The sequence below is a fragment of the Lynx rufus genome, unplaced genomic scaffold, assembly GCF_022079265.1.
Source record: "Lynx rufus isolate CCGP_SWC_20201006 ecotype Redwood Valley unplaced genomic scaffold, mLynRuf1.p SCAF_8, whole genome shotgun sequence".
Classification (NCBI taxonomy): domain Eukaryota; kingdom Metazoa; phylum Chordata; class Mammalia; order Carnivora; family Felidae; genus Lynx; species Lynx rufus.
Window position 1 is genome coordinate 2,452,191 of NW_025814896.1, and position 19,304 is coordinate 2,471,494.

At 59.8% G+C, this 19,304-nt stretch overlaps 1 protein-coding gene across 2 annotated transcripts in view; it reads right to left on the reverse strand.

Annotated features, from left to right (window-relative positions):
- Window positions 1-18,961, reverse strand: part of CDH4 (cadherin 4) — a 540,251-nt gene extending 521,290 nt beyond the window's left edge. For both annotated transcript variants that reach the window (XM_047069547.1, XM_047069548.1), the window contains exons 1-2: window positions 18,905-18,961; window positions 16,285-16,396 (exon numbers count right to left, since the gene is read on the reverse strand). In XM_047069547.1, coding sequence (XP_046925503.1) covers window positions 16,285-16,396; window positions 18,905-18,961 — 169 coding nt within the window. The remainder of the gene's footprint in view (window positions 1-16,284; window positions 16,397-18,904) is intronic.
- Between the last annotated feature and the right edge of the window lie 343 nt (window positions 18,962-19,304).

A 19,304-nucleotide genomic window follows, 5' to 3' on the forward strand; every position in this document is an offset into this window, starting at 1 on the left:
CCACGAGGAACACATCGTATCATTTCAACATCTACAGCGAGAACCTCCACAGCGCCAAAATACCGAAGCATCACCACCTCATCTGGGGAGGCCTCCAGCTCGCCAAGACCGGGAGGAGAGTTGAATCGATAAAATGTTATCAGCCAAGCAGCTTGACTCCTGCACGTTGAGGCACGCAGACACCTCCAGATCGCCATTCCCTGAGGTCAACATAACTCTACAGACCTACCCAAAGCTCAGCAGCGGAAGGATCCTGGCAGACAGGGCGCCCTGGTGAAGGGTGGTGGTGGCAGGGAGGGAGACAAAGTCAAGTAATTTAAAAAATGAAGCCCCGGGGCGCCTGGGTGGCGCAGTCGGTTAAGCGTCCGACTTCAGCCAGGTCACGATCTCGCGGTCCGTGAGTTCGAGCCCCGCGTCGGGCTCTGGGCTGATGGCTCGGAGCCTGGAGCCTGTTTCCGATTCCGTGTCTCCCTCTCTCTCTGCCCCTCCCCCGTTCATGCTCTGTCTCCCTCTGTCCCAAAAATAAATAAACGTTGAAAAAAAAAATTTAAATAAAAAAAAAAATTAAGCCCCCTGGCCCCCAGGTGAGAGACCACCGCGTGCCTTGCCCATGCCGGGACCAGCCAAACAAACCGGGAGTTAAAATTTACCAAAGGGCAGAGCCCATGTGCCTTTCTGCCGGGTTGTAACACAGGCCCTGAGTCAGAGAGGGGCACCAGGGGCTGAAATGTGCGGACCAGAGCTGGAGGAGTCATTCACCCCTGCCCCTCGTCTGCCAAGACTCTCGTGAGCCATGCTGTGCACACAGCACACAAAGAGAGAGGCTGTCCGGCCCTAATGCTCCCGATGCAATCATCACCACCGTCACTCAATTATGCTCCGGACACCTGAAGCTAACGCGGTCCACAGAGGGCCGATTTCATTAGACTAAGACCCACTTGCCTTACTTTGCTTTGATAACGCCTTAATAAATACACTGAGCCAGCTCCAATACAGAGGTGCAGAATGAAAATACTTTGACTCTTCCATTTTATGTCCGTTCTTCTCTGGTTTTCATGCTTTCAAATTCTCATGCTTGTCAGTTCCAGCCTCTGCCCTTCCAAGAGGTGGGAGAAAGCTCATCTCCTTTCCCTGCAAAGATTCCTTCCCGGGAGGGAGGCTTCGCGGGTGACCCGGGCGTCGGCCTCGCCCTCCAGCTCCCTAGCACACATGCTCCCCCACGTCTAGCTGTAACGCCATGCACACGCACACGCACACAGTGCAACCACACTCGGGCAGACGTGGAGGAGAGTACAGTAAACACTACATCATCACACACTTTAATAAAGCGGTGAGACAATGGAAGCAATTAATCTCACTTAGCTCAGGCAAAGGGATGGGAGTAGGCAGCAGAAGGGGGCTCCACAAAGAAACAGCACTTGAGGCGGGAGGCCCTGGAAGGTTCCCACCGATCACAGGGCAGCTGGAGGGGCAGCCAAAACAGAGGGGCAGAGGGAGGAAGGAAGGGCTGGCAAGTAACACTCGTTTCGGCACGTGGCTCAGTGCCCGCCCGAGGAAGGGGTGGGCGTGGCATGGGGGAAAAAGGGAAAAGGGCACTGGGAACGTGCCATGGGCTTCAGACCCTCTGGGATTCGTGGCCGATGGGCCAAAGAGTGCCGCAGCCGCTCTGGTATCTAGGAATCCGAAGATTCACAAGCGCTTCCGAAGCGAGACGTCACCACCAAGCGCTAAACAGTTAACGGGGTGTGTTAACGCAGCGTGGCGTCTGGCTGGACCCCACGACTTGCTCTGTCCAACAGCCCCTGACCCCACTGCCGTCTCAGAGACACTGTGACAGAGTATTAGGCCCAGTCTCCGTTATCCAGCATACTGGGCCTCCATGGATGCCCACCCCCTCAAAACAGACGTGGCCACAAGGGAAACAGCAGTGAGCGAGAGGGCTGACGTGGACACCAGCCCCGTCACTGTCCAGCTGGCGAGAGGAAGATGGCAGGATTATGGGATCACTCCGATCCACAGTGCAAGTGTGGCCTCTGGTTCTCCCTCCCTCAGTTCCCAGGCAGGACACCAGGATTAGCACCTGGATCAGGAAAGCTCCCTACAGAGGAAGCTACTTACGCCGAGTCTAACCAAACACGTCCAATCTCAAAATCTGAGATCCCTGAAAAGCAAAAGGCAGAAGCACCTTGTCGGTACAGAGCGTCTGGAAATACGTTTAGTGCCCAACTGCACACACGCACCTCTGCCCCACGGTCCGGCCTAAGAGTTCAAACAGAAACGAGGCTTTGATTCACGCTCAGGAAAATAAAAAATACGTTAATAGGAGGCGAGTCAAGCCGCTGGGAGAGGGTGGCTTTTCTGTGCCAAAAGACAGACACTGCAAGTTTCCCTAAACAGGTTATCATCTTAACATTGTAAAGCACTAGACTTCGTTTTTAAATAGCAGAACCACAATTATCTCCGCACGCCCGTATCGCCGCTCTGCAGAGCTCCTATGTAACGAAGCAACTGTCAGCGATACGGGCAGGACGCACATGTCTGTGCCACGCTAGACGGCCAGCCTTATCAAAACCCAACTGCATTAATCCTTTCCTTACATCAAAAATCAAATAACTTTCTGGAGAGAGGCTCCAGTCTCACGAAGAGCGGTTCCACTGGGAGACGGTGAGTGGAGATTAACCGCACAATATGGTCGGAAATACATAGATAAGCGCCTGCCTCCTCCCCAGCGCCTGCTGAACACTCGGAACCCGGGACTCTTTCAGAAAGACACACACAAGTGTCCGCAGCCACACGCGGCCTCCCCGTCCCATCTGTCCTCCTCGAGACCGACCAAGAACTCTGGCAATAAACGAGACACCCGTCCGTGGCGCCATTTCCAACAACAGCAGTTTTAACCCGCGTGGCATTTAAGCAAGAAGGGAATAATATTATTTCAAAACTGATAAGGGAGAAACGCAATAAAACAATTCCTAGATAACCGCGGGGAGGGGATGCCTTCCTGATAAAATACCTTTCAGAGTGAGGGAACAATGTGCTTTTCTGCCTGCGCAGAGGGCACACTTCTGTCCTCCTCATCTTGGGAGTCGCCCCTGCTCCCCTGTGCTCACAGGAAGTGATTAATTAGAGCCTCCTTGAAGCGGCAACCTTAGAAAGCCACTGGGGAACTTCATCTGCACGTCACAGGATGCCATCCTCCCAGAATCCTCCTTTTAGAGCCCGACAACGGGGCCTATCTCCAGCAGTCCTGGGCTCCCAGAGGACAGAGGCCTGGCTTAGAAAGGCCTCTCCTCTCGGTGCCTCTTCCGTAAAGGGAGGAGATGCCACCCGTGACACAATTCCGAGCACAAGTGTGGTGTCCTGCTCCCAACTCCCCGTGCTCTCAGGCCGCTGCCGCCTTCCGCCCGCCCCCGGCCGTCAGCTCACGCAAAGAAACCCAGGAGGGTCGGTCCCACAGTCCCCACCTGCCTCCGCCCAAACCCTGGCTTGTCGGTGTGAGACCCCAGCTCCCCTTTACTGTGATGTCTCCACTGGGGAGAGGCACGAGTAAGATCCCCTCACATCGTGACAGAGCCGTCCAGCTCGCAAGGCACCTTCGCTCAGGCCCCTGGGGGGCGCGGGGAGCGGACGACCTCCGGGCCGAGGGTGCCGGAAACTCACATCCCTATTTTAGGTTCGCGTGGCCTCACGCACCGGACGAGGGGGACAGGTGAGAGGCACTGACGCAACATCGGGTGAGCAGGGGAGACTTTCACAATCTACACGCAGGCACGTGAGCCTCTTTGCTGCAGCCCGTTGTTATGAGACGCCAGAGCCAAGCCCGCGGCCCCGTGCCAGCCCCAAGGGGAATTTAATCGTGCTCACAAAGAAATTAGGAAGGCAGCCCGCTGGCCCCTCCATCACGCTGATTCAGCGCAGCTGGACGTAAGGACTGTCTTCTGTCACTTAGGAGGAAGGGGTGTCCTTGTCAAGGGGCTCGACTTAGTACAGAAGGTGCAGGATCCAAAGGGCACGGGGACAGTAACACACCAGGAGCGCTTGTTCCCCAGGCTGGCCCTACGGGTTTTCTCTAACTGCTCGGTCACCTGCTCTGCACACTCAGACTCGCGTCCAAGGAAGGCAAGCAGGACGGGAGAGGCGGGCAGACTAACATGAGGAGGCCCTTGTTTTCCAGTCCCCCAATTCATCCCTGTGGACCTCTAGAAAGCTCCCGAGTCTCTGTGCCCTGGAATTCCTACCTAAAAAGCGGAGACAGGCCCATTCTAGTTTTAGGGGCTGCCACAAAAGGCTGCCACTGTCACCGTGTTTAAAACCCAGAGACTCGTAGGCAACACCACGCTTAACAGCATTTTCCAATGCAAATCCCCAGAGCAGGGCTGGCTCAATGACCCACAAACACAGGGCAGGTTTAGCGAGGACTGAACTACCGCAGTAAAAATTCACCTGCAGTTTCCGGGACTGGAGTCCGGGGCATTTGTTCAACGTTTGAGCCAAAAACACCCGGGAGAAAGACTCCCCCTCTGTGGAGAAGCTTGTACCTGGCTTCTCCATCACTCAACCACCAAGGAAAACACTTGAAGCTCCCACTACGCTCCCCCCCACCCCCATTTTCAAAGGATCCGAGACTTTAAATGGATTTCAAAGGCCCCTGTAATTCTGCCAGCATACATTTTATGTCTTATAAGGTACTTTTATTAGCCAGGATTGTAGAAAATTGTCGTTTACCAGCCATTAACCTTTCAAGCATGTAACTATTTTTTTTCCCCACGTGGAAGTCTAGCTCACACTTCTCTGCAGATCAATCCTGAAGCTGTCCAGCTCCTTTAAGGAAAAAAAAATTCATCGAAAAGCCTCCCTGTTCTGAAGAAAACATTAAGTTCTGTAATTTCACAGACGTCTGATCGCAATTTTATCACCTTCAGCCCTTCCTGGCATTGTTTTTTATCTTAAGATATTAAGAGCTAGTTAAGACAAGTGATCTAACCCCTCCTTTGTACTGAGGGAAGGTGGGAAAGATCGACAGGTAGAGGGAAAGGCGTCCAGCTTTACAGAGGGAGAACTGGCACCACGGCCACACTCGAGTTAGCCTCTGACCCCGCGGGCGCGTCCCTGCTCCAGCGTCAAATACGACCTGACACGATCCGATCACCCCACAGCCCTATTCCTAAACAACCACGGCGAATAACTCACATTCTCACTTGCCTCTCCAGGAGCCCACAGAGCTTGAAGGAAGCCACGCCTTTAATGACTGCCTCTGAAACACACGCCCTCCGCCAACAGGTCTCTAGCCACACGTGAGAACGTCAAGAAGTCCCCACACAAAACCGTAAACACCCACCGGATGGAGCTGACATCGCACAGAAAAGCTCCCGCCTCGAAGGCCGGCTGCCCGCATCTCGGGGCTCGACGCTCAAGGGGAGCGTCCGAGGTCCTCCGCCGCCGACCGAGGCTCCTGGAGAAGACAGGGGCCCGCGGCCCCAGGCGCCCCCCCCCCCACGCATCGGGAATGAGTCCGCTTCCTGCTGGGGCCTGGACGTGGGCTGCACCCCCCCAGACTGGGGAAGGGAGAGAAGCAGGGCAGGGGGGATACCGCGGGGCTGAGCAGGGCCAGCTGCACTGGCTGAGGCAGTAGCACCGTGACCCGGTGACCCGGGGCAGCTCAGCCGCGCCCTCAACAGGCCAGGTCTGCCTCCCGCTCGTTGTACGTCCGCCTGCAGGGCCACCCAGACTCCCCCGCGAGCCCAGGGCGCCCGTTCATCTCCTCCCACGGCCAGTGCGACAGAAGGCCACGCAGGTCACAACATGCACCTGGGGTCACACAGCCACGACGGGGCACTGGGTCTGGACACCCCGAAGCCGAACAGTCCCGGCCCTCCCACCTGGAAAATCTGGGACCGCGGTGATGGTCGGGGCAGGGGGACGGCGTCAGGCGCCAGTGGGGGAGCGTGGACGCGGGACCCCGAAGAGTCATGCGTCAGCAGCCCTTGCTTGGTAAAGGGGGGCTAGTGACGCGCCTGCCTCCCGGGGTCGGTTGCGCAGATGCACGCGGCTGGCCCCGGGGAGGCGCCCAGCACAGAGCCCAGCTCAGAAGAGCCGCGGTCACCACACGAGAACGACCGTCCCACCGTGGCGTGCCGGTGCTCGCCGAAGGGGGCTGCACGCGTGGCCCATCCTGTTCACGGCGCTCAGTAATCAAACGCCCGCGGGTGTCCCTCCGACGGGCCAGCCCAGGCCCGCTCTCAGTACCTCGCTGAAGAATAAAAAAGAAAGGAAGAAGGGGGTCTTTCTCCCAGAAATCCCCTCCGAGTACAAAGCAGCCCGAGCGTCAGGACCGAGCCACCAAGTGGCTTACCCAGCAGCTCCGGCCACCAGAGGCAAACGCGGCCCCAGGGCCCAGCTGGGGCGCGACTTGGGGACCCCAGGCATCCTGCGTCCTCCCCTGGCGGGAACAGGCTGCCCACCCAGACCCTGGAGGAGTCAGGACGGCCGGGCTGTGGGACCTGCGGCAGCAGACTCCCCGCGAGGTACCCGGGGCTCTCCGGCAACCGCTCAGGGTACCCTGCGACCATCCCCGGGGACACGTGAGGCTGCCCGCAACGCAGCTGCAAAGGAGCAACGGCGACAGGGGCTGGGCCCTTGCAAACCGCCGAGCGGCTGCTCCAGGGCAAGCCGGCTCCCTCTGCTTTCGGAGGCGCCGAGCAGCCGGGCGGGAACACCCTCGGAACACGAGGAACGAGACACTCGGAGACGGAACTCACGCCTTTTTGCACCGGCTTCGCAAAGCAGCCCTGGGGGGAGGACAGGCACCTTGTACCCACGCCTCCCTGCCCGAGAGCAGGGGGAGCGAGCGGAGACATGCGCCATTCCCAAACGCACACCTGGAGGGTAACACGATATTTACGACGCATCATCCTTGTTAAGATGGCATCTGACAAGGAAAGATAACGGGAGGAGAGCCAATGTCCCACATACATTTTAATTCCGATGGAACCCTCTGTGTCACGCTCTGGAACACGGAATGCTGTGTCACCGTGCTGAGGGGCCTCATCTGCCGTCCTGGAGACACGGATGCTCACGGCCTTGTTCCAACCACCCCACCCCCCGAGGCACGCCTTCCGATGTGGGCTACCCCCCCCCACCCACACACCCTCAGGGAGAACACGGTTCCTCACGAGGGATGCTGACCCCTGGGGTCCTGAACCCTCGAGACCCAAGGCCCTCAGGCTTTAATGAACATCAGCTTCCCCACGAGACACATCAAGCAGGCAGAGGCCCAGGCCGCATCCCGAGGATTTCTGATGCGGTGGGTGTGGCAGTGTCCCAGGGCACCTGTAACAAATGATCACCAACTTGGTGGCTTCAAGTGACAACAATTTATTCTCTTGGAGTTCTAGAAGCTAGAGTCCAAAGTCAAGGTGTGGGAAGGGTCCTTCCTGCCTCCCCTCCTGTGGCTTCTCCCCTGTGTCTCCTCTTCTAAGGACGCCTGTCACTGGATATAGCCCCCCTCCCCCCGGATCATCCAGGATAATCTCATCTCAAGATCCTTACTTAATTATAGCTGCGAGAGCCTTTCTCCAAACAAAATCAGCCGCAGGTTCCAGGGAGATGTAGCTTGTGGGCCCCCACCATTCAACCCAGGCCGGAGGGTCTGGGAGGGGACCCGGGGCCTGCCAGGTTTCACAAGTGCCCCCCAGGCACAGGTGGACGTGCTAGGTCTCTGCTCTCCAGGTAAGGAAACTGAGGCCCAGGGAAGGGAGGGCACCCCAGCTCAGCCCCCCTCCCAAGAATGCCCCTGACTCTGAGCCTGCGCTCTTCTATGAGCCCTGCTATAAGCAGGAGCCCGGGGCCACGTGTTCAGCAAACAAGGGGTTCCCCCCTCAGCGTTCCAGGCAGGTCAATGTCAACAGTGTTCAAACTCACACTTGGGTGGAAAAACCAAAGCAAGACAAAAAACCCGACTTTCTTCCGAGTCAGGTGCACAGGCACACGCATGCGGTCCTGAGGGAAGACCCAGAAGGAAAGCCTCTCTCCATCTGGTTCGGAGACAGAGAGAGAAGGATCCTTCCCTTCCCGGCAGACACGGGTCTGCACACGCCCCACCCCGGGGCTGGAACTCAACTGAACTGTATCCAGACCAGGCCAGGAACGCCTCCCTCCGCACCCGTGGCTCCGTCTGGTCCCCTCCCATCCTCCGGGAGGACCGTCCTCCTAGAGACAAGGCGGGGACTGGCACTCTTCCGCCCGTGGATGTTTATCTGTCGCTGAAGGCTTACCTTAATCCTTCCCAAATCCCCACACACTGTCAGCGAGAAAACAGTGAAACCAAACAAGGCAACGTTGGCAGCAGCCAGACCGGAAGCTGCTCTGGGCTTGGGAGCCTCCGCTTACCCTTCACACCCTCGAGTGGCAAATCACATCTCAGGACCCACGAGGAAGCTGCCAAACAGGGTCCCAACTACAGACACAGCTACGGCAGGTGGGGGCCCCTGCCAAGAGGCAGGACTGGATGAGGGCTGCGTGGGGCGTCCAAGAGCCGGACCTCTTCACCCTGCCGTGTACCGGGTTTCCTCGGTCACCCTGGGCCCCCGCTTCCCCCGCGGTGAACTGCTGAGGACCCCTCGGAATCGCACGAAGGAACGTGAGGAGGGGATACACGTGGGAGCAGGAAACGACCGTGTGTCCCTCCTTTATAACACCTGCAGGAGGCCCCAGGGATGCCTGGAGTGTCGCCTCACATGCACACGGGTCTGCGCAGAAGCAACCTGGGGATGATTATGGATCTCGGGTCATTTTCCGGGTGAGCCCAAAGCCGTCACAAGGGTCCTCCTAAGCGGAGGCGGGAGGCAGCCAGGTCAGAGGTGGTGATGGGAGCACAGGAGAAGATACGGGCAGAGGTACCAGGGTGGCCGTGAGGTCAGAGCCTCCAGAAGGAATCAGCCCTGCCCAACCACCCCCCTGCAGACTGAAGCCCAGAGGACCGGCCCCTGTTGGAGTTCTGGTGTCCAGAACAGCGAGAAGATAAATTTGTGTCCGTTAAGCCACCAAATACGCCGATCACTGGGCTACACTAAACTAACACGGTCCACGACCTAAGCGGACTCCTCCCTGGAAAAGTCGTGCGGGGGATGGAAAGTCACAGAGACCCCTGCACAGAACCTGGTGGGCCGGGGCGTGACCTACCAACACCCTGAGCCCGCAGGTGTCTCGAGGGCATTAAGTGAGAGGGCAGGTTAGCACGCGGCGGGGACACCGGGTTGAGGATAATCAACTAGGTTTGCTTTGTTTTGTCTTCTTTCCTGTAAGAATGGAAGTCAGGGAGCCAACCTGAAACAGTGCCAGAGGCCACCAGGAGAGGGCAGCCTAGAGCGCGGGCAAAAAGTCACCCAAATTCTGAGCCTTCTGACAAAAGGAAAGGATTGCACCACCCCGCTTGCAACAGGCCAGGCCCCCCTCTGAGGACGAAAACTCAGAGGCAAGTGCCCTGAGGTTTCACAAGAACACACGCGGGAGAACTTTGGACTCTCGACGCAAAGAAACTCACATTAGGGTATTTTTTTCTTTTTTTATGGTGAAATCCATTTTAAGTAAAGACTGTTCCTTCAGAAAGTCAGAATAATCAGGACATTCTCTGGAAAGACGAATGCTTGCTCGTTCACTTGTTCTCAAGTTCTCAAGTCATGATTAGTTCTGGCATCTACTTCAGTATGCTGCAAAGAAAGGTGGGGGAGGAGGAGGAGAGGGGGGAGTGGATGGGGGAGGGAGAAGGAGGGGAGGGGGAGAGAGGGAAAAGGAGAGAGGGGAGGGGAAGAGAAGAGAAGAGAAGAGGTGAGGGGGAGGTGAGGGAGAGAGAGGGGAAGGGGATGGGATAGGGGGAGGGGGGAGGGGAGGGGAGGGGAGGGGATAGGCCTGGAAACCTAAAATGGGAGGCCCCTGCAAACACCTGGGACCCCAGACCCAGGGTAGAAAGGACGACGGCAGATAGAAGGCACACATCCGGCCAGGAGAAAGTGCCAGAAACCTCCTTCAAGCCATGGTCTGTGGCCCCCTGGCGGTCCACGATCGTAGGCCTCCTCACTGTCCCCAGTGCCCGGGTCACCCATGTCCAGCTTCCAGGCTGCAGGCCTCGCCTGGGGGGTCCCTCCCGGCCTCCCCCAGCGCTGGCAGGGCTCAGCGCCCCCTGAGCACATGCCCCGGGCCGTCTGCTACGTGCCCAGAATTGAAGACTCCCGTTGGCCTCACGGAATCCTGGCTCTGCTGATCCTGGGGCCGGTTCTGCAAACCCAAGGTGTCCACAGAGTTTGGACCCACTTCAGATGAGCCCTCACACATCAGTGACGCCCGTCCAGCACCTCCTGATACACTGGGCTTCTGTTTGTTGCAAACGTCCAAAACGGGAAACAATTAGCACGTCTGAATGCTTGATAATTACTAATTTTCTGACGGTGCCCGGAACATCTGGGCTATCCTATGTGCACGTGACCTTAGCGCTCCGGAACCATCTTTGCGCACGGTACGTGAGAGATGTAAGTGAGCTACAAGTGTGGGTCTGGACAGACAGGGAAGGCACAGCAGATCTTCTGATCCACGAAACGGGACCAGTGCCACTCATGGGCAGAGCTTTCGCGAGGATCACAAGGGCGGCGTCCGCGGAGGCTGGCAGGCAGCGTGGCCCGAACTCCGTGTTGTTACGGGACAATCACACAAGGCCTCCCGTTTCCTCATCTCGAGAGGCCGCTAGAATACGCGGTTCTGAACCGCAAAACCTTCACCTTTTCTTTTTTTTTTAATTTTTTCAACGTTTATTTATTTTTGGGACAGAGAGAGACAGAGCATGAACGGGGGAGGGGCAGAGAGAGAGGGAGACACAGAATCCGAAACAGGCTGCAGGCTCTGAGCTGTCAGCACAGAGCCCGACGCGGGGCTCGAACTCACGGACCGCGAGATCGTGACCTGAGCCGAAGTCGGACGCCCAAACGACCGAGCCCCCCGGGCGCCCCGAAAACCTTCACCTTTAAGCCACAGCTTCCACGAGTGCATCATCCTCACGTCTAAGTGGCGTGTGAGCTCTCAGCACTGAGGGTTTTGATTTGGTGACAGGTGATTATACACACGGGGCAGAAGTCAGAAGACGGGAACTCCTGACACACTGCCTCAGGGACCCGGTGCGCAGCACCCAGTCGGGCCACGAGGGCCGCGCCCACGGGGGCGGAGCTCACCGTCGGGGCGCGGTCCTGCGCTGCGCCCACTCACCGCCACCTAGTGGAGACCAAGGTTCCCCAGAGCCGGTCGATATTGCGGACAGAGACGAAGTCCCAATGCCCGCTCTCCTGGATGAGGACGGCTGAGAGAGCCCACGGAGACCGTGCACTCCACGATGGGAGGGGCAGACACGTAAGGACTCATCCACATCCTGGCCACGGACTCGAACGTGGTGCCCGTTCATTTCATCTGCCCAGCAAATACTTACTGAGTGCCCACGGCATCCTCTCGGCTAGGCATGGGTACTAGCCAGGCCACTAAAGAGAGATGGAAATCAGGGCCCAAGGAACAGAAACTGAGCAGAAGGACCCCAAAACCTGGGCACAAGTCAGAGGATGAAACGTACTCCAAGCTTCCAGAGACAAGGACAGGCACCAGCTAGGGTGCACAGCACTGTTTCCCTAAATCAGGAACTGCGTTGGGTCACGTACGGCAAGAAACTCAACTGCGGTGTGTTAGCCTCATTCTTCTCATCTCTTGGGGGACAACGAGCCCACGGGTTATCTGGATGCCCTTCAAGGACGCCACCTAGGATCCCGTTCCCGCTCTACCGTCCTCACAGTCACAAGATGGTTGCTCTGCCTCAGACATCGCATCTGTCTTCCAGGCAGGAGAAGGAGGTAAAAAGCAAAAGGCAGAAGGCGTGGCCAGCCGAATCTGTTCCTCTTTACCAGGAAGAAAAGCAAACAGAGCCACAAAAAACCCCCTTCCCAGAAGCGTCATCTAGCAGCATACCCTAATGAGGCCCCACGGCTTGAACCGCCACCTTGGTGTGAGGGCGTCCACCTGCTGTGTGAGCATCTTAAACAGGACTCCGCGTACGCCAGGCGGGTGGGTACAGAAGGGGCGTCGCCGAGGAAGAGGGCGAGGCGGTGCTGGCCAGGCAGCCGCCCCTGCCGCTTCGAAGCGCACGTGGCCGGGGGGTCACCAGCGCCATTGACCCGCTCGCTCACGGCAGCTCCCGCTCCCCCGCGACTTAACCAGGGCGCCCCAGACGTGCCAGGGTGTCGGCGCTCTCGGGCTCCTTTGTTACTTCTTCATCCGAGACGAAAGCCCGCACGCGGCCCGCACCGCATGCACGCCGGCCACGAAGCCGGGGGCTGGGTAGGCGGGAGGGCTCGCTTACCTTCTCGTGCGCGCCTGTCGCTGCCTTCTGCCCCGGCAGGAGCGACCTGTCCACACGGAGGGGACAGGGCGGCTATTTTCCACGTCCTCGTCCAGAGAAGGGTACTCGTGGCCGCGCCGATCACATCGTGGCAAGTGCTCGCTTGCTGACCGCAAACGCCTGCACTTGGACGGTCTGGGACCGTCCCGCCCTCTCCCGCCCGGTACGCAAAGGAGTCGCTCATCCCACGACGCGGCAGGTAGGGCGCCGGCAGCGGATGTCGCTGCTTGTCTCCCTGCGTCCACCCCTCCCTTCCTCCTTCCGAAAACAGAATCCCACTCGCTCCGAGGACACGGCTCTACCAGGTGGGGGATCGTAACAGCGCTAACCCAGATACGGCGACACAGCCCTCTCCTTCCCAGAGTCCCCACCCCTCGCGGCTGGGAGCGGCGGGTGACCAAGCTCCAGCCCACCAGAACAGCGAGCCACCTGACGAAGTGCTTGCTTTCCCGGTACAGGGAAGGGATGCGGACGGTGCTACCCCCTCCTCGCTTCATCCTGCTCCAAACTCACGTGCGATGCCCGGAGCCGCAGCAGCCAGTTTACAACGATGAGGCAATAAACCGAACTGACAAAGTAAAGACGGCAGGGTTAAACCAGGCAAGTGATGACGCCGCTGATAAGCCGCCGCCCCAGCCCTCGACCATCTCTCTCCTCCTTCTGAACATCCTGAAATGATCTAAAATAGTAAACCGGAGTGACAGGCTGCGGCCCTCATGAAATTTCCGGTTTAGGTAAGAGAGATGACCGAGCAGAGAAAGGAAGTTCTCCGATGAGGGAGCAGAGTGTGGCCCGGGGTGCACACGACGGCCCCACGCTCACGCAGGAGGGGAACACAACGGCTCGTCATCGAAGCAGGCTCCTCTTTTCCGTGTCACTTGAGCCCGCTTCCCCTAGGTAAGGCCCAGACCCCTCCGAACGTTTCTACTCACACGCCGCCTCTTTTCCAGCACGCGGGGGAGACAGGACCCCGTGCGTCGTGGGTCCCCGCCACACATCCTGTCACCCTCCCATCCTCGGGCGGAGCCGCTCTGGGTTTTCCAGAACTCTGCCCGCCACAACAGAGCAATGCAGGTCACCGCATCAGCTGCGGCCTCCTCAGCAGGGCTGACCGTTAATTATTAACAAAGCAGAGAAAAAGACACCGGCTCGGCAACCGGCCCCCGCTCAACCAGGGCTCCCAGAACGTTCCATCTGGGCCCAGGGAGAAACCGCTTAACCAACCTACTGTGGGTATTACCATGCACCGGTGATGGCGGCCGTAGCGAACTACCTTGAAAACAAAACCGCAGCTAAGAGCCCATGTGACCACATGCACGTGCTAGCCGGAAAAAGGAGACACAGGAGACAGAACTCGGAGGGGATCTAGGGATCTAGGAACCAGTGGGGCACTCGTCCCACAGCACGTTCTGCTGGTCCAAAGGTCCACAGTACCATAGTATTTGCTATCCTATCGGGGAAAACTATTTTAAGCCTAATTAGCATCAAATTTCTAGAACGGAAATGCTTTTCATTTAGACATAAAACAAAATGCCACGACATTTCTTCCATCCACTTATCATAAATAAGTTAATTACCATGTAACAAATCGCTCCTTCTGGAATCTGGAGGTTCGGGGCTGCTGGTAAGCTGACTCAGGCAGAGAAGGAGCCACCGAGCAGTCGTTAATGGCTTACGGCGTACTTACAATAAAATGGGGACGCCGAGAAGCTTTGCTCGTCAAATGAAGGTTAAGCTCTCTCCGTTGGAGTAACTCAATTATAAGGAGTCATTATCGGCTTAACCTGATTCCTACCAGAATAGCAGAAGTGTTGTGCCATTATCTTATCTTGGACCCACACATCTTCACTGCAGTCTTGTCACTTGCAAAGTTTGTACACAGAGACATTTTTATCTGTCCTGGTTTGAATGTATGTCAGCGTTGGCTTTTGCTTCTGTATCTGCAACAATTATTTCTGAGATAGAAAACATCTCTCTGTCCCTGAGAACGGCGTGGTGGAGGGGGACGGAGGCAGGTGCAGGAGAAGCAGTGGGGCTCCAGCCTACCCCAGAGGAGGGGAGGAGCAGGCCCCAGTGACTGGGACACAGCTCCCCTCAACCTGGGCTGCGCTGGGCCACATCTCAGGTACAAGTAAGGGCCCAGAAAATGAGTCCCGCATCCACAAAGCCTGTCTGCTGGTCCCAGTTCGCCTACCATGGTGGGCTCTTCGCCCCACGCTGGGTAAAAACCATCTGGGCTCACGGGGCAGGCCAACATTCAGCCAGCGATCGTGACTTCCCCACCACGCGGGCCAAGAGCGGAGGGGCCAGCTCTCCACCCGGGGGGGGGGGGGGGGGGAGACCAGACGCCTGTTAGAAATCCCACGTTTCATCATAAGAGGTCTGAGATTCTGCCACTCTTCTGCGGTAGGTAGTACTTATTACCAAAACAGAGGCCTTCTTTCTGAAATTCCTGGGTCAAAGTGAAACTCCAAGATCCCATCAGGTGTGGCTCCTTGCCCAGAGAGGCACAAGAAGCCAGCTTCCAGATCAGCACACGGGGGCACCACAGCGCCCCTGTTGTGTGCAACAGGACAATGCACTGAGAGTAGAAGAATGTTCCAGGCCTTCCCTGAGGGCACACAGGGACGCTCGGGAGACCAATCCATCCTGAAAGAGGGTCTACCCTCTCGAATTCTGAAATGACACGCACGGCACATTCACAGAGCATCTCCTAAGGCTCCCACCACATATGCCTACTCATGCAACACGCCCATTCTGCTTCCGGGCAACTGCCGCGGATTTTTGGGGGGAGGGAGGGTGGGTAATCCATGGAAAGGCTCCACAGATGATGCCCTTAGCAGGTCAACGCAGATGACAGCAAACAGGTGAGGGAAGCTGCACTCAGCCCCAAATAAAAATCCCGTTCACGTAACCGAGAACAAACAAGATACGTGACCGAGCTCTGTCCCCGAGGAAGAGGATCCGAAAAACCCCCACCACCGCCCCCCTGAGGAGCTGCTGTCAGCTCTTGAGAATCTGAGATTCCCTGAAACCCAAAGCTGGGGAGAAAGTCAGCGCTATGAGGATTATTTAGTCGTGAGTGCTGAAATTTAGCTCTGAAGCCTTATCCAAAGTTTGCTCCCTCCGTCACTCCGAAACCGGCTAAAAGCTGCTGCTTCTGGGAAGGCGCTCAGCCACGGTGTTCGAGGTAGGACTTGGAAACCTCACAAGGAAGGCCTGATTGATCTCCCCTCCCGTACACATGGGAAGTTTAATTAGTTTGTCTCGAAAGGGAAACGGATCAACATACAGAATGATCTCCTGTCTCTTGACTTTTGAAGCTGCCTCTGACGTTCCCATCACAAACGTGGATATAATCCTACAATTACGATAAAGCTAATTGGTAGTTCCCTCCTGCATGTGTGTTTTCGTGTTATCAGTGGGGTAGTAATGAAAATGAATACCACATTTGTGAACAGAACGTCTGTGGGTTTATTTACCGCATTTCCAACAACATCGTCTGCTTTATCATGCATTTCAAAGCAGGGATAATTTAAGAATCCAGAATTTCATACATAAAAATACTTAGCAAGAAAGTCTCTCTCTCTGCACATTATTTGGGTGACGTTACATCCGAATTCCAATTTGTTGCCCAGGAAATGATTCACCTCACTCAAAAATGACAGGCATTCTGAATCATTCACCTGGGATGCAAAATGCCTTTGAGGTCCACGGAGGGACACCTCATTGACCTCACAACCATCATTTGGCAGACAGCCTGCCTCAAAGACAGCCCCGACCCGCCTTTTCCACGGAAAGGTCTCCCCAGTCCAGAACACAGCGTGCGATTTCTTCCCCCCCCCCCACGCCCCCCCTACCTTTGAGAAGCTTCTCTCCTTCCAGAATATTCTCCGAGATTAGTGCCGTGTAGTCTTCTTCGGAGAATCCAGCCTTGCAGGTCTCCCGGGCTGTAAGATCCCCATTATGGGCCTGAGAACAGAAAGAAAAGAGGTCGGGACAAATGTGAAGTTGGCAGAAATTTAATCCAACCCCTTGTTTCCCAGTGGCTGCCGCAGGCAGGGTCTGGCCTCCGGCTATGACAGAACCACCTGAGCCACAGCCTTCCCCCCAAGCTCCCCTGCTTCCGCGCTCTCAGGGACTCACCTGGTCTAACAGCACCCTCCTGGGGGGATTCCGTCCCAGACCCCACGGAAGCCCGGAACCGCCAGCACCCAACCCCGTATAAACTCGGTATAAACCGCTTTTTCCTCGACACACACCCCCCGGGTCGAGCGCGGTTTATAAACCGGGCGCAGTGGGAGATTAACAATAACGATGAAACAGAACACTTGTGACGTGTCCTGTGACTGTGGTCTCTCTCCGGGGCACCTTCTTGTCCTGGGCTCACCCTCCTCGTGCCCAGGTGACGGGGAGGAGATGCCCTGCGCCAGGGGATGGACGTCACGTGAAGGACGCGGCACGTGACGCAGCGCCAGGCTGCACCTGACCTTCTGACCTCGAGTCAAGGGGAGGGTCCTCTGCTTCCCGCGCGGAAGCGGCGGGAGCCCAGCGCGGGTGCGGGGGTAACTGCTGGATCGGCCTGGGCACGGGGGTGCAGGCGGGGAGGAGGGCCAGCGGATGGCTGCGGGCCTCGGAGGGCCTCTTTGTCCCCGCAGAAAGGAACGTCTGAGGAGTGTCCGAAGACAGCCGAGGAAGCCACAGAGAGGAGGGAGGTGCAGCCAGCCGAGGCCCTCTTGGCCACCGCCCCTTAGGGCCCCAGAGCTGGGCTTCTGTCTTCTCTGTGGGTCCCCAGGGAGGGAGGCGGCGGCAGAGCAAGAGAGGAGGTCCTCCCAGAGGCGGCTCAGGGCTGGGCAAGGAGGGAGGCTCCCGACGACGCGGCTCCACCCTCCAGCCCTGGCACCCCCACTGGGCTGGACACTTGTCCGCCCGTGGAGCCCCCATCTCTGGTCCAAACGGGCGAGGCAGCTGCCCTGACTGACCTGAAAGGGTGGGTGTCCTCGGGTCTTGCCCAGCGGGAGGGGCTGGGGGGCGGGCGGGGAGCCCCCCGGCCAGGCTGCGGGGGCCCGCGGCTACAGGTCAGCCTCGAGCGGAGGGGAACCGTCGAAGAGACGGCGCGCGCGGCAGGACGCTGGGCCGAGACGTCGGAGCGCAGCGGCCCCGCTCCCCCGGCCAGCGCTCGCCGGCAGCAGGGGCGCAGCCCGCGGTCGTGGCTTCGCGGGGCCGCCGAGCGGAACGCGCCTCCCGCCGCGGCGCCCGCTCCAGCCCCGCGCGCCGCCGCCGCCCGCCCGCCGGGCCCCGGCACCGCGCCGCCGGCCCGGACGCGGACGCCCTCCCCACAAAGCGCCAAGGGGAGAGCGAGGGGCGCGGGCTCGTTCCTTGGGAAAGCTCCAAGCCGCGGCTCCGCTCCTCGGGAACCGAGCTCCACAGAGGACCGGAACCCCGGGGGCGAACTCGCCCGGGAAAGTTTCGCCCCGCCCGGGCGAGTGGCGAGCGCAGCCGGAGCGCCCCGCAGCCTCCGAGCGGACCCGGGGGCGCCGCACTTGTTTATTTCGGAGGCTGCAACCGCGCTGCCCGGAGGAGCAGCGAGGCCGATCGGCCACGAGAGGGGGTTCCTGCAACTCCCGCGGCCCCGCCGCCTCCCCAGGGGCGCCACCCGGCGCAGCCCCGCACGCCGCCCCCGGGGCCTGCACCCGCCGCGCACAGCCGGTCTGGGGGCCGAGCTCGCGGACTCGAAGGGAAGGAGGCGGGCGCCCGGACCGCGCTCCCGGGCACGCTCACCCCGCGCCCGCCTGACTTCCCGGCCCCGCTCCGAGCGGCGAGGGCCCCGCCGGACACCGGCTCCAGCCGCGCCTGGGGGACTCCGCGGCGAAGGTGCCCCGCGGTCCACATCCGCCGCCCACCCGCAGCCGCGGTCTGGGTCAGCACCCGGAAGCCCAGCACGGAGGAGGCGCCGCGCCGCGCCGCGAGACCCCGGCCCCCGGCACGGGGCGGCGAGACCGGGTGTCCCCAGCACCCTGGTTCTTCGCCTGCTGCCGCCGGCTCCCCCGCCCGCAGTCCCGGCCCGGGCTGGGCTCGCCAACTCCGGAGGCGCGCGGCTCCCGGGCGATGGAGGGCGCGCCGGCTCCGCCAGCGGGCAGCCTGCCCAGGCGCGGGAGAGCCGAGCTCCGAGCGGCGGCCGCGGACCTGGGGCGGCCGAGGGATGCTTGGCGGGTCCCGCTTCGGGCAGAGCTCTCTGGGCCCTCCACCCACCCGCACCGCACCCCGCTCCGCACCACGGCTCGCCTCTGCCCCGGCGGCTCCCCGCTCCTGCCGACCGCGGGCGGCTTCGCGGAGCGCGGGAGCCTCTGGATGCAGCGGTGCGCGCGGCGGGGGCGCCCGGGAGAGCCCCTCCGGGCGAGTGCGCGCCCCGCCGGCTCCGGGGGCGGCCCCGCGGTGCCCGGGGCTTCCGAGCGGCCGGGACGCCAGGCGGCAACTTACCCGGAGCGCGCCGGAGAGCGAGAGCAGCACGAGGAGCACGCCGGAGCCCGCGGTCATCTTCCCGCCGCGCCGCGCCCCGGCGCCCGCCCGGAGCCCGGCGCCCGGAGCCCGCTCCCGGCCGCCGCCGCCGCCGCTGCCGCCGCCGCCGCTGCCGCCGCCCCGATCGCGCGGCTCCGATGGCCGCCGCCGCCGCCGCCGCTCGATCGGGCCCCGCGCCTCCAGCCCGGCCGCGCCGCCGCGATCGCCGCCCGGCTCCGGGAGCCAGGCCAAGTCGGCCGGCGGCGCGCTCCCTCGGGCCGGTGCGTCCGCCGGCCTCGCAGCCGCCCGCGCCTCTGTTCCGCGCGCTCCGAACTGCAGGTGAAGCCGCGCGGCCGCCCCGCCGAGGCCCCGCCCCGAGCCC